This window comes from Nyctereutes procyonoides, unplaced genomic scaffold (assembly GCF_905146905.1).
Source record: "Nyctereutes procyonoides isolate TBG_1078 unplaced genomic scaffold, NYPRO_anot_genome, whole genome shotgun sequence".
Lineage (NCBI taxonomy): Eukaryota > Metazoa > Chordata > Mammalia > Carnivora > Canidae > Nyctereutes > Nyctereutes procyonoides.
Genome location: NW_026575046.1, coordinates 48,738,719 through 48,751,022, shown reverse-complemented (window position 1 = coordinate 48,751,022; position 12,304 = coordinate 48,738,719). Strand labels below are relative to the sequence as shown.

Sequence of the window (12,304 nt, the reverse complement as noted above, 5' to 3'; positions counted from 1 at the left end):
TCACCTGCCTGCACTGCCCCAGGTCTGGAGACCAGCGATGATGAAGGCCCTGCCCTGCCTTCCTGGAGCTCCTGGTCCAGGTACAAGAGACACACCAAGGGAAGTCTGAGTAGGCGACATTTGGGTCCAGCTACAAAGCTGGTCTCCTCCCTACTCATATAGCCTTAGTGGGTAAAACCTCCCTAGTTTTAAGCTTGTCCTTCTCAATTGTTTTATTTATTTATTTTAAAGATTTTATTTATCCATTTGACACAAAAAGAGAGCACAAGCAGGGGGATGGCAGAGGAAGAAGGAGAAGCAGGCTCCCTACTGAGTGGGGAGCATGGCATGGGGCTTGATCCCAGGACCCTGGGATCACAACTCGAGCTGCAGGCAGACCCTTAACTGACGGAGCCATCCAAGCACTCGTTCTCAATTGTTTTTACTGTCTCCGCTGCATTCCATCTTCCACCCAAGTACCTAATGCCTTTTGCCTATGGCAAATCCTTGCAGATAGCTAAACAGCTGAGTGAAAGGTAATCAGATTTGGGCAGGAACATTTGTGAGCCACCAGCCAACCAGTCTTAGATGGATAGTTGTAGTTGATGTAGGTTGGTTTTGTTGCTGTTGTTGTTGTTTTTTTGGTGTGTGTGTATGGCAGTGATTTTATCACTCATGCTCACAATATCACTTGTTTCCTGCTGTAACATTTCCTCTTCATTTCCAGTAGGGAGTCACCATATCAAATCATCCTGGTATCGGGGACTCTGTTGTTGGAACATCTTTGAGGGCCTTTGTTTTGGAGGATGGAGGCTCCCAAGCTAAGTGGTGGTGGTGGGGGGGGGGGTAGGGGACATAACAGAATGAGCTCTGGGGTCAAGCCCCAGCCTTGCCATTTACTGACTATGTGACCTTGGATAAGTTTCTTTACCTCTCTGGGCCTCAGTGAATTCATACATAAAACAGGAATAATATCATCTACCTTGGAGGGTTCCTGGGAAGGTTAAAGAAGATAATTATAAGATCACCCAGTATGTAGTAGATGCTTAATGAGTGTAGCTATACCATCACTTCTTCAAGCAGCTGTCTCTTGTACATTTCTGAGTACCTACACCCAGGCTAGGCTCTGTGCATGCTAGATGCTGCGGACACACAGGGGCATCAGGCCTGGAGTTCATCATTATCAGGCCTGGCAATTCTAAAGTGCAATCTAAAGTTTGGGGGGATTATTTTCCTGGCCAGGAGCACCTTGAGGGCAGGGATTGTCTAATACAGCTACACCTGCTGCCCAATAAGGCACGCCACTGCCAACCGGTTCTTTCTGGTAGGCAAAAACTGTCATGGCCCAACTGTCCCAATTTGGTACTTTTTCACTTCTGGCTGTTCCTGCCTAATAGAATAAAACACACAAGAAAAGTGATGTGACACTCCTGAAGTCATCCAATCTGTCACCACAACCCACTTGAAGGCAATCCCAGAAAAAGGGCTTCAGCAAGTGGCAGGGGCAGGGGACACATGTGCGTGTGTGGGAGGAGGCACCTTGAAGGGGATCACTTGCCTGTTGTTAAATACCATGTGTTTATTCCTTTAGTGGTGGAATTTTCTGGAATAGCACAAAGTGGAAGTCTGAGCAACATTCCCTGGGTGCCCAGATGGAGAAGCCCTGTGTGGCCTGGTGGAGACTTCCAGGAGGAGGGATCCTCCTCTGTTCAGGCTCAGAATGTCCAGGTCCTTGGTCAACCATGAGGCCCTAGAGGGGTAACCTCGAAGAAGCCAGGTACTTGATAGGCACAGATGCATCAGGGAGGCCCCACCGGCCTCTCCCCTCCACACCCCCTCGAACTATACCCCATCTCATTCCAGCCCACCCACAGCTGCCTCTGCAGCCCTGCAGCCGCGCCGCATGACGACATCCTGGCCTCTGGCCTAAGCCCTTTCTTAAGCAGCCCCTGTGAGGAGCTATTTGCAGAGGCCCCCATTTGGGGCTTGGGGGTTTTGCACACAAGTGTTTGATTTTAAAAAGGAGAAAGAGAAGTCACAGCAGGTGCCTCCACTTCCATCCTGGCCCCACCCCAGCCTGCTAGGGCTCCTGGGGGGTCTTTGTGCTGTGTGTGTCTGCATGTGAGCGTCATCCCTACATCTGCCGCCTCGTGACAAGGGCCTTTGAAGCTCCACAATGATGCCATCTGCCAGGGACAGCCGGTTGGCTCACTTGGGGCTGACCCCATGGTTGCCAAGGCAACCGTGATGGTGGCATGGGGCCTTCAGGAAAACCACCAGGCTAATGATGTCAGGAGGTTCACTCAGCATGGTCAATGCTCGAGTGAAGGTGGAGGGGGGCAGAAATGGAGGTGAGGCTGATGGCCAAAGACAGGAGGAGAAGGACATGGAGGCAGGGAGGTATCTGGTCCTCTGGGTTATAAAGGATAAGCTCTTCCCTGTGACTTCTTGGGATCTCCAGCTCTTAGAAGCCCATCCGCATTAAAAGAGGCCACATGGCCTTCACAAAACATGCTATTGTTGGGCACCTCTGCACATACTATTCCCTGTGCAAAGACCCTCTCTCCTCCACTCATCAATCTAGAAAAATGTCTCCCCATCCTTCAAGACCCATCTCTGGGTTTCCTTCTCCAAATTTTCCAAACAAAAGGGAGTCTTTGCACTGTGCACAGTGTCTGGTGCACAGCTCCAATGGAACCCTTGCTGGATGGGACTTCATTTCTCTGCATGTTCACACCTCTTCCCTACCAGCTGGGAGAAGTATAAGGACGGGGATAAAGTCAAATTCAGCTATCTTTGTTGCCCAGCACAGGGCCTGGCATGTGGTGAATTCTAGCAAAAGTTTAGAGAATAAATGAAGTTGCTGTCATTTCTCAGTCACTTGCTACAGGATTTTCACACTCAGAACCTCAGCTATGTGGCATATAGGAGCAAATAAGAAGGGGACACGAAGATCCTTCTCAACTCTACAATGAGACAGAAGCAAAGGGGTTTCTCTGCCATTGCCAGTGCTGCAGACTCCAGGGCCTCTGAGCAGCAGACCACACCTGCACAAACATACTTACTAATGTCTTAGTTTCTGTCTTACTCTGGGTATGCACTGGGGTGAAAAAACAAACAAACAAGCAGACTTGGGGTACTACCCTGTAGGGCCTTGGGTAAAATCACTTGCTCACAAGTTCCCTGGCTTTTGGTTAAAGGGTTTGTGCACCAGCTGCCCCGCCACAGTGGCTGACCCAATCCACCTGGTACCAGAGAGTGTATGCAGGTCCCCTTTGCTGTGTATCCTCTCAATCTCTATTGTGGTGGATCTTTAATTTCTGCCAGTCTGATAGGACTGAATTGGGTCTTATATTTTGAATCAAATTCTTCCAATTTCTAGGGAACTCAGGTATATTTTTTCTTTTCTTTTTTTAAAGATTTTGTTTAATTATTCATGAGAGACACACATAGAGAAATAGAGAGAGAGAGAGAGAGAGGGAGAGAGAGAGAGGCAGAGACACAGGCAGAGGGAGAAGCAGGCTCCATGCACCAGAAGCCCGACGTGGGCTTCGATCCCGGGTCTCCAGGATGGTGCCCTGGGCCAAAGGCAGGCACTAAACCACTGCGCCACCCAGGGATCCCCCTCGGGTATCTTTTCATGGCCAGTTTGGTCTTTTCCATGAATGGTCAAGTCCTCACCCATTTTTCTTTCTGGTCACTTAACTTTTTCCTACTGGTTTGTAGGAATTCTCTCTCTGTAAATTCTGAAGATTATTCCTTTCTTGTGTGTGTGACAAATACCTTTTTCTAATCTGTGTTGGGTGTCTTAGCTTTATGTTAGATGCCCTCTGTTGCCTAGAAGTTTCAAATTTGTATGGAGTCAGAAAGCAGCAAAAGTCTGTCATGAGGCTCATAGAAGCAAGAGCATTCTGACACCCTTTGTATCCACATGGCTTTCTATCAGGCAGAGAGCTTCCCTTTGATGATGTCCTTTGAGTCCCATGAGGCCTGGGAGGCAGGGAGGGTAGGGACTGTTCTTGCTATGTAGTGGATCATAAGATGGAGACGTTTTGTTGCAGACATCTGACCTTTTGCGTCTTAAAATCCACCCCTCTGTTTTCTAGTAACTGAACCCCTCTTTTTTCTTTTTTTTTTTCTTTACCCCTCTTTTTTCTATTGGGGAACCCCACTGCTCACAATCTTTGTCCTCATGATCTGACTGGGGCCGGCCAACTGGGTTGCTCCTTTCATTCTCTAGGTCACAAGATTGGAATGGGAGCTGAGTGAGGCCAGTGACAGTACTATCTTATCCACGACTCAGGTCAAATTACCGAGAAAGAAGCACTTTCTACTAGTAAATTCTATTTGAAAATGAAGCCAGTATAGAGAAAAACAGGAGAAAAAAAAATCCTATTCTTGACAACACTTGTGCCTAGATCCAGCCATGCTTGAGGCTTAGTTACCCCTCAAGCCAGCTGGATGTTAGGTTGTATCTTTTCTGTAACAGTCCTGACTAATGCAAATCTAGTGAGAGCTAGGAATGAAAGATCCAGGATTAGACCCCTGAGCTTGAATCACTATTAAAAATATGAAGAGGTACAAAAGCATAAGGGCCTGTAGGCCTCAATTTCCAAATCTGTGAGGTAGGGATAATCATCCTATCGCTTGCATCTCAGCTGACTCTGGCTTACCAAACATCTCTGGGCCTCCTGGCTGAAGCAGGGTGCCGTGAGCCTACTGTTCTGCCTCCAAGAACACTTTGAACGAAAGGCCAGGAAATAGCATCCTTGATAGAAATACTCAGCATCAAAGAAAAATGACAACAGCTCAAAGCTGCCCCACAAAAAAAATCAGACTTGATGGAGACAATGGCAAAGAGAGGAAAAAAAAGAGAATAAATTTAAAAATCAAAGAAAAAAAAATCAGAGAACAAGCAGGCAGGAAAGAAAGTAGAAACCTGACAGCAGCAGCTATAGTTAGAAAATAGACACAGAAAAAAAAATGAGTTAAATCTTCACTGTAAAATTTCTACAGAAAAGGATAAACCCTGCTAAACCCATAAGAATAAAACCTGGAGAGAATCATGAACATCTCATCGAGCCATATAAAAATCTGCTTAACAAATTAAATTGATTTAGTGACATTTCCCTTTGGAAAATATTTTCTTGATGACATGCCATCAATATTGACACAATTCTGATAATATTTCTAAACATCCTAGGGATCACAATCTCCTGTGTACAGCCTGAGATCCTAGCCCTGCAGGCTGCCTCCTGTTCCTTTGAGAACCAGTAGGGGTGCCAGGAGAAGGAGCCCATGGCAGGTGCCTCACCTACTTACCGTGGTGATGAACCTGTACAGAGGTTGCCGTCTCTCTGTGTACTTGACCGTGATGGGGCTAAGGTCATAGCGGAACCAGATGGCAGGGATGATGCGTCCTGTATGGCTGTAGGCTACGTACTCCTAGGGTAGGGGAAGAGAGATGGGGGATGTGAGAACCAGACATACAAACCATGGCTCATGGGGGGCGGGAGTTGGATTGCAGAGGGTCCCCTGGTGACCCACAAGAAGGGGCTTTCTTCTGTCTCTGGCCTGGAGCCAGACTCCATCCGTTCCTCTCACCCCTTCCCTGGAGGCTCTGCTGTCAAGCATCTAGAAGGGGAAGCATTGCTGAGGATATTTTCAACCCTTTTGGCTGCTTGAAAACTGATTGTATGACCTGAAAGCAACACCAGAATTAGGTGTAAAAGGACTGGTGTGATTTGGGCTCCCCCAGAGTAAAAGCCTATTTCCCCCTCTAACTCCTGGCCATGAATCCATTCATTCACTCATTGATTGTTTACTATTTACACCCCTCTCCTGGGTGCTGGCCCAGTGCTGGCTGCTGGGGACCTTGAGGGCAGGAAGCTCTGCCCCATCCCCAGAGATGGGTCACAATCTGGAGAAGGGAACGGATGTAGAAGAGTATTTGCAACACTGCCACATTGTCCATGCTGTGGCATAGAGGCCTGGGGTGCTGGGGGCACCAGCAACAAATGACTGACTTTCCCCTAGGCCGGCTGGAAGGCTTAGTGGGGAGGGGGTCATTCCAGGCCAGATCCTGAGGTGTATGTATGTGCATGTGTGTGGGTGTGTGCAAGACAGATGACTATAAAGGCCATATGGGGAGTGGGCATCTTAAAAGAAGGAGCACACAGAACTGGAAAGACAGAGGGACCCTACCACAGACTTCCTGAGATGGCACTTGGCTGGTGGGATTAAAAGGATGCTAATGAGCTGAATTAATATGGGTCCTCTCTGGTTTGGGCATTTGCTGGAAACCTCTGGGCTATTCTCATTTGTCCACAACAACTGTAGACCTGACTAAGCCACAGGGCACCCCCAATCTCAAATGCTAAGGCCCAAGCTCTGACCTACCTGGCCTGATGGCCCACCACTAGCTCTGATGGGCACAACCCACTTTTTCCCAGGGCAGGCTGGGGCCAAGGCCACAGAGAGAGCTGAGCAGGCTGTTCTGGCTGCTGGGTCTTTGCCAGAGCCTCAGGGGAAGAAGCCTTGGGCAAAATAAGATCAGCTTTCTCCAGGGAGAGCTGATGGGGCAAGGTGACTGTCTGGGTTACAGCCCAGCCCAAGCTGAGGGATAGAGGAGCAGCACTAGGTACCATTTATCACAAAGCCTCCTTTATGGAAAAAGTGGTTTTTTAAAACATTGCCTCATTTGATAGCCATCCTATGAGATGGGCACCATCCCCATTTTACAAACGTGTAAATGGAGGCACAGGACTGTTGTGCGACATGTCCCAGGTCACACAGCTAGCAAGTGACTGAGCCAGGGCTGAATAGGCATTCTGTGCCAGCCTCATCTTTTCTGCTCAGACTGCTTCCATATCCCAGCCATTAGATGCTGTGAGCACCTGACAGCTGCAATGAGATGCCCTTCAACAGACATCAGAGGAAGAGAAACAGAACTCCCTTTGGAAAGTGACACCAGAATATTAATCAGCACAGGTAGATCCAGGCAGTGGGACCTTAAGTCACTTGAGACAGACTCACCAGCCCCTGTTCAGGCTGAGTGGGTGATGTGAGCAAGAGGCCAGGCTCTGGAGCCAGAGGAGAACCCAGTTCTAACCCCCCACTTGGACGCTCTGTAGCTCTATGACCACCTCTCAGTGCCAATGACTGTGTCATTGTCCCCAAATCTGTAACATGGGAATAATCACAGCCCCAGTCAGAGCTGTCATGACTGGAAAAAACGGTAGAAGTAGAGAGCTTAGCATAATATCCAACCCATAGTGCTCAATAAATGGGAGCTACTATTCTATTATTATCATCACCTGTAAGGGATTTGGGCAGCCCTAGAAGAAAAAGGATAGCCCTGGAGATAAAGGGATCCACTGGAGGAGCCTCAACTAATGTGTTCCAAGCATTCACATCCATTGGCAGGGTCATCTCCGGGGAAGCTAGAGGCTGTCCCAGCTTGAAACGATGGTTACTCATCCCTTTCTGCTGGCTCTGACTGTGCTCTGCTTCCCATCAAGGCCTACCTACTTCTCTATGACTTTGAGTACTGGGGTCCTAAGACATTCCTGTTAACCAATGGTCATCTGGTGATTTTGGATAAAGTGCTTGCACCCGAGTGTGAGAGCATCTGTTGTGTGTTGACCAATCAGGGTCCTGAGTCTGCAGGACTGGGGCCAGACGCAAGGCTCTTTCTCAACCCCATCTCCTGGTTAGATTTCCTCCCCTTTTTTTTCTTTTCTTTTTATTTTTTTATTTTTATTTTTTTTAATAAATTAATTTTTATTGGTGTTCAATTTACCAACATACAGAATAACACCCAGTGCTCATCCCGTCAAGTGTCCCCCTCAGTGACCGTCACCCATTCACCCCCACCCCCCGCCCTCCTCCCCCTCCACCACCCCTAGTTCATTTCCCAGAGTTAGAAGTCTTTATGCTCTGTCTCCCTTTCTGATATTTCCCACACATTTCTTCTCCCTTCCCTTATATTCCCTTTCACTATTATTCATATTCCCCAAATGAATGAGAACATACACTGTTTGTCCTTCTCCGATTGACTTACTTCACTCAGCATAATACCCTCCAGTTCCATCCACGTTGAAGCAAATGGTGGGTATTTGTCGTTTCTAATGGCTGAGTAATATTCCATTGTATACATAGACCACATCTTCTTTATCCATTCATCTTTCGATGGGCACCGAGGCTCCTTCCACAGTTTGGCTATTGTGGACATGGCTGCTAGAAACATCGGGGTGCAGGTGTCCCGGCATTTCATTGCATCTGAATCTTTGGGGTAAATCCCTAACAGTGCAATTGCTGGGTCGTAGGGCAGGTCTATTTTTAACTCTTTGAGGAACCTCCACACAGTTTTCCAGAGTGGCTGCACCAGTTCACATTCCCACCAACAGTGTAAGAGGGTTCCCTTTTCTCCGCATCCTCTCCAGCATTTCCTCCCCTTGACTCGGAGAATGTCCTCTCATCTTTACCCAGGGGCAGTCTCTGGCCAGAGCAGCCCCACAGGAAAGGCCCCCTCAAGGTACCCAGCGGGGAATCCTGCTGAGATACGTGTCCTTTCCGCTTATGGCCAGCAGGGGGCGCAGTTGCACACAGCTGTGCCAACAGATTACGTACCTTGTTGGCCACCGTGTACTGGTAGGAGTACCGCTGCTTGCCACTCTTGTCCTCGTACACCGTGGGCACGATCTTCAAGATGTAGTCGTGGGAGGCGAGAGCTGCAGGAAGGACACAGCAGGATGAAGCAGGGGGAGAAGCGCTGCCCAGCTGGCAAGTCTTTCTATGTCACTTCAACGCTAAACCTACTCGGTGTCATAGGGGGGCTGTTCCAAATTTTCATCACCAAACAACCTCTCTTCATTTTCTCCCTTGGATATTAGGAATTGAGAGACTCCATCTTATCAGGATCTTTATTCCTGTACCATATGGGATAATTAAAATTCTGGAAATTACTCAAATGGCCATCAACAGGGCAAACATTGAAGGGGTCCTGGGAGAAGCCATTGTCCAAGAGGTATTGTAAAGTGAAAAGAACCAAGTTACAGAACGGAGTGAATACCTTGTTTCCATGTCTGGGGGCAGGGAAGACTCACTCTCTATATGCAAGAATATATAGAATTTGCTGGAAAGATACCCAAGAAACCATTAGCCTCTGGGAAAGGAAGAGGGCAGGTTTTCATAAAGATCACATTTCACTTATACCCCAGGTCCTGTATGAAAATTGTTGCTTTTGAAGCAAGTTGGGTTTAAGTTTTTAAAAGAAAGAGCCCATGATGGGGTGCCTAACTGGTTCAGTTGGTGGAGCATGTGATTCTTGATCTCAGGGTTTTAAGTTCAAGCCCTGTGTTGGGTGTAGAGATTACTTAAAAAAAAAAAAAAAAAAAAAAAAAAAAAAAACTTTATATATTAAAAGAGCCCACAAACCAGAAAAGTTGCATTTATGAAGAACTGATTGATTTCTTGCCCCATTTTCAATTAATGGGAGATCCATTTTCCCTCCACTTGGCCCTATCCTATTCCACTGTAACTCTTACCCACCAGTGCTGGATGGCGGGAGGCTGTGGAGGGCAGGGACAGAGCCTTACTCATCTCTTGTCCCAGAACCCTGGATAGGCCTGGCACAGAGTGGACAGTAGCAAGTGCTTCCTGAATGAATGAACGGATGGCGGGATGGCTGGTCAGAGGCATGAATGGAAGAACAGATGAATCAGCTTCTGATAAGCATGAGGTAAGTGGAATCAAACACTAGTTTGACAGGATGCTGGCCCAAAGCTGCCAAATATCACCCAGGAAAGGTCTGAATTCCCTTGGATCACGCTTCTGGGATGCTAAGAGAAGCTCAAGGACCCCTCAGCTATTGTCTAGAATGTCAGGTCATGGGTCATGGAGCTGAAACCACACAGAAATTTAGTCTTTTGTGTTCCAATCCTGGTCTACTGGCTCAATCAGTTCTGAGTCCTTGGACTCACTTGCTGTAAGAGGTTAGAGGATACAGAATTCCTGCTAATGCTGCATCGTGGTAAGGAAACGGTGGTGCTTCCTGAACTGTCTTGAGATCTGCCTCCCTCTGAAAACCTCAGAAGAGGCTCAGGGATAAGTCCATGAAGACCCCAACATCCCTCTGCTCAAGCCCACAGTGGTCCTCAGGTGTCAGGAGCAGGAGAGTCACTCAGGATTTAAAAGGCAGACACTTGGGCCTCAGTCCTGCTCAATGGCTCTGGAGTGGCTCACAATCTGCATTGTAAACCAGGGGCCCAAAGATCATACTTGAGATACAGTGCTCCAAATGCCCATTGCCCCAGGTTAAAAACTTGAGGGAATGAAAGAGTGAAAGCCTTATGAAAATCAGACCTGTAATAGTTCTGTTAAAATCTGTACAAAATAGGGATGATCATAAAGAGAAAAAATAAATAAAAAACACCCACAAATCCACCATCCACAAAAACCCATGGATTTACATTCTTGTGTATAAACTGCTAGGCTTATATTTATGTTTTCCTAAAATTAAATCATGCTGTACCCCACCCCACCCCCTTTTTAAAGATTTTATTTATTCATTCATGAGAGATGGAGAGAGGCAGAGACACAGGCAGAGGGAGAAGCAGGCTCCATGCGGGGAGCCCGACGCGGGACCTGACCCTGGGTCTCCAGGATCAGGCCCGGGCTGAAGGCAGCGCTAAACTGCTGAGTCACCCGGGCTGCTACCCTTTTCTAAGAACTACACACCACAGATACCAGCACAAGACACAGAAAGTAATAAGCTCCACTCTGTTTTATTTGCTGCAATATACCCTAGCACTGTGCCTGGCACACAGTAGGTGCTCAGTTAATGTTGCTGCCTGAATGCCAGTGAAGTTTGGACACATCTGCATGTATCTCACAGCGCAGCCAGGTAAATGCACCCAACCAACCCCCATGGCTAGGCACTGACGCTGCTCCTCATTTTCACTGTCATAAACAATGACCTAATGAACATTATTTTCCACAATTTTTGCATACTCTCTTAATTATTTCCTTAGCTTACTCTCCTATGAGTAGAAATGATGACTCAAAGGCAATGACCACTTTTAAGGCCTTTGATACAATTTGCCAAATGCCCACTAGAGACACTACACATTCTAATTCCACCCACGTGGATTCCTTGTTGGTGGACCCCTCCTAGGGGCTGCTGGCCCTGACCTGATCCAGCCAGGCCCATGTACTTTTTGTGCTCACAGCCCCCTTTTCTGCTAGCATCTCATTGTGGAAAAATTCAAACACACACAAAAATGAGGAATCATATAAAGAACCCCTCTGGCATCCTATTCCCCAGTTTCAACAATTAACAACACACAGTCAATTTTGCTTCTTTTGCTTCATCCATACCCCATCATTCGCCCTACCCATTTTATCTTCAAGCAAATCCCAGACGTCACATTGATTCATCCACAAATATTTTAGTTAAGTCTCTATAAGAGATAAAGACTCTTAAAGAACAAAACACAACAAGCACAATGCCATCATCACCACAGCTAAAACATTCAGTATCACTCCTCAGTATGTTCAGAGACTGGTCTGGGCTAAGGAAAAATAGTTGACTAGAAGTGGGCGTTACTTTAATAAGGGCCAGCTCGGGCCTCTCCAAGGTGGTGGCATTTGAGCTGAGACCAACATGACAAGAAGCAGCCCTCAGTGGTAAGGTCTGGGAGAAGAAAAGGCCCTTTGGGGAGACCAAGCTTGGAGAGCTGAGGGAATGCAAGCCGGCCCTACCCCTGGCTGCCTGTGTCTGATCTAATGCATTTTTCTTTCTGCAGAAGCCAGCCTGGGTAGGCAGGATTTTCTGCCCATACTCTCTACTGGTGGACACACTCTGGGTTCTTCCTAGCTCGGTTCTATGTCAGTATCAGGTAGCTGAAGAGTCCCTGCTACCTGCCGGCTCAGGTGGATGGCCTCCTTGGGGTGACATGCTGCCCTTCCACAGAACCATACCAACTACACCAACATTGGAAGGATCTGCCTCTGTTAAATCAGACGCTTGCTGGGATGCCTGGGTGGCTCAGTCAGTCAAGTGTCTGCCTTCGGCTCGGGTTGTGATCTCAGGGTCCTGGGATCAAGACTGATCAGGACCCATGTCGGGCTCTCTGCTCAGTAGGGAGTCTGCTTCTCTCTCTCTCACTATCCCTCTGTGCTCTCTCCCTCTCTCAAATAAGTAAATAAAATCTTTTTTTAAAAAAAGACAAAAGAATCAGACATTTGCACGAAAATGAAGAGGCACTGCTACATGCTCCTCCACTGCTTGAGGCGGCACCAATGGGCATGCACACAGGGGTAA

General features: G+C 47.6%; 1 protein-coding gene across 4 annotated transcripts in view; it reads right to left on the bottom strand.

The window, feature by feature from the left end:
- Window positions 1-12,304, bottom strand: part of ERGIC1 (endoplasmic reticulum-golgi intermediate compartment 1) — a 106,636-nt gene that overhangs the window by 8,191 nt on the left and 86,141 nt on the right. For all 4 annotated transcript variants that reach the window (XM_055324891.1, XM_055324890.1, XM_055324888.1 and 1 more), the window contains exons 8-9: window positions 8,611-8,711; window positions 5,302-5,424 (exon numbers count right to left, since the gene is read on the bottom strand). In XM_055324891.1, the coding sequence (XP_055180866.1) occupies window positions 5,302-5,424; window positions 8,611-8,711 (224 nt within the window). The remainder of the gene's footprint in view (window positions 1-5,301; window positions 5,425-8,610; window positions 8,712-12,304) is intronic.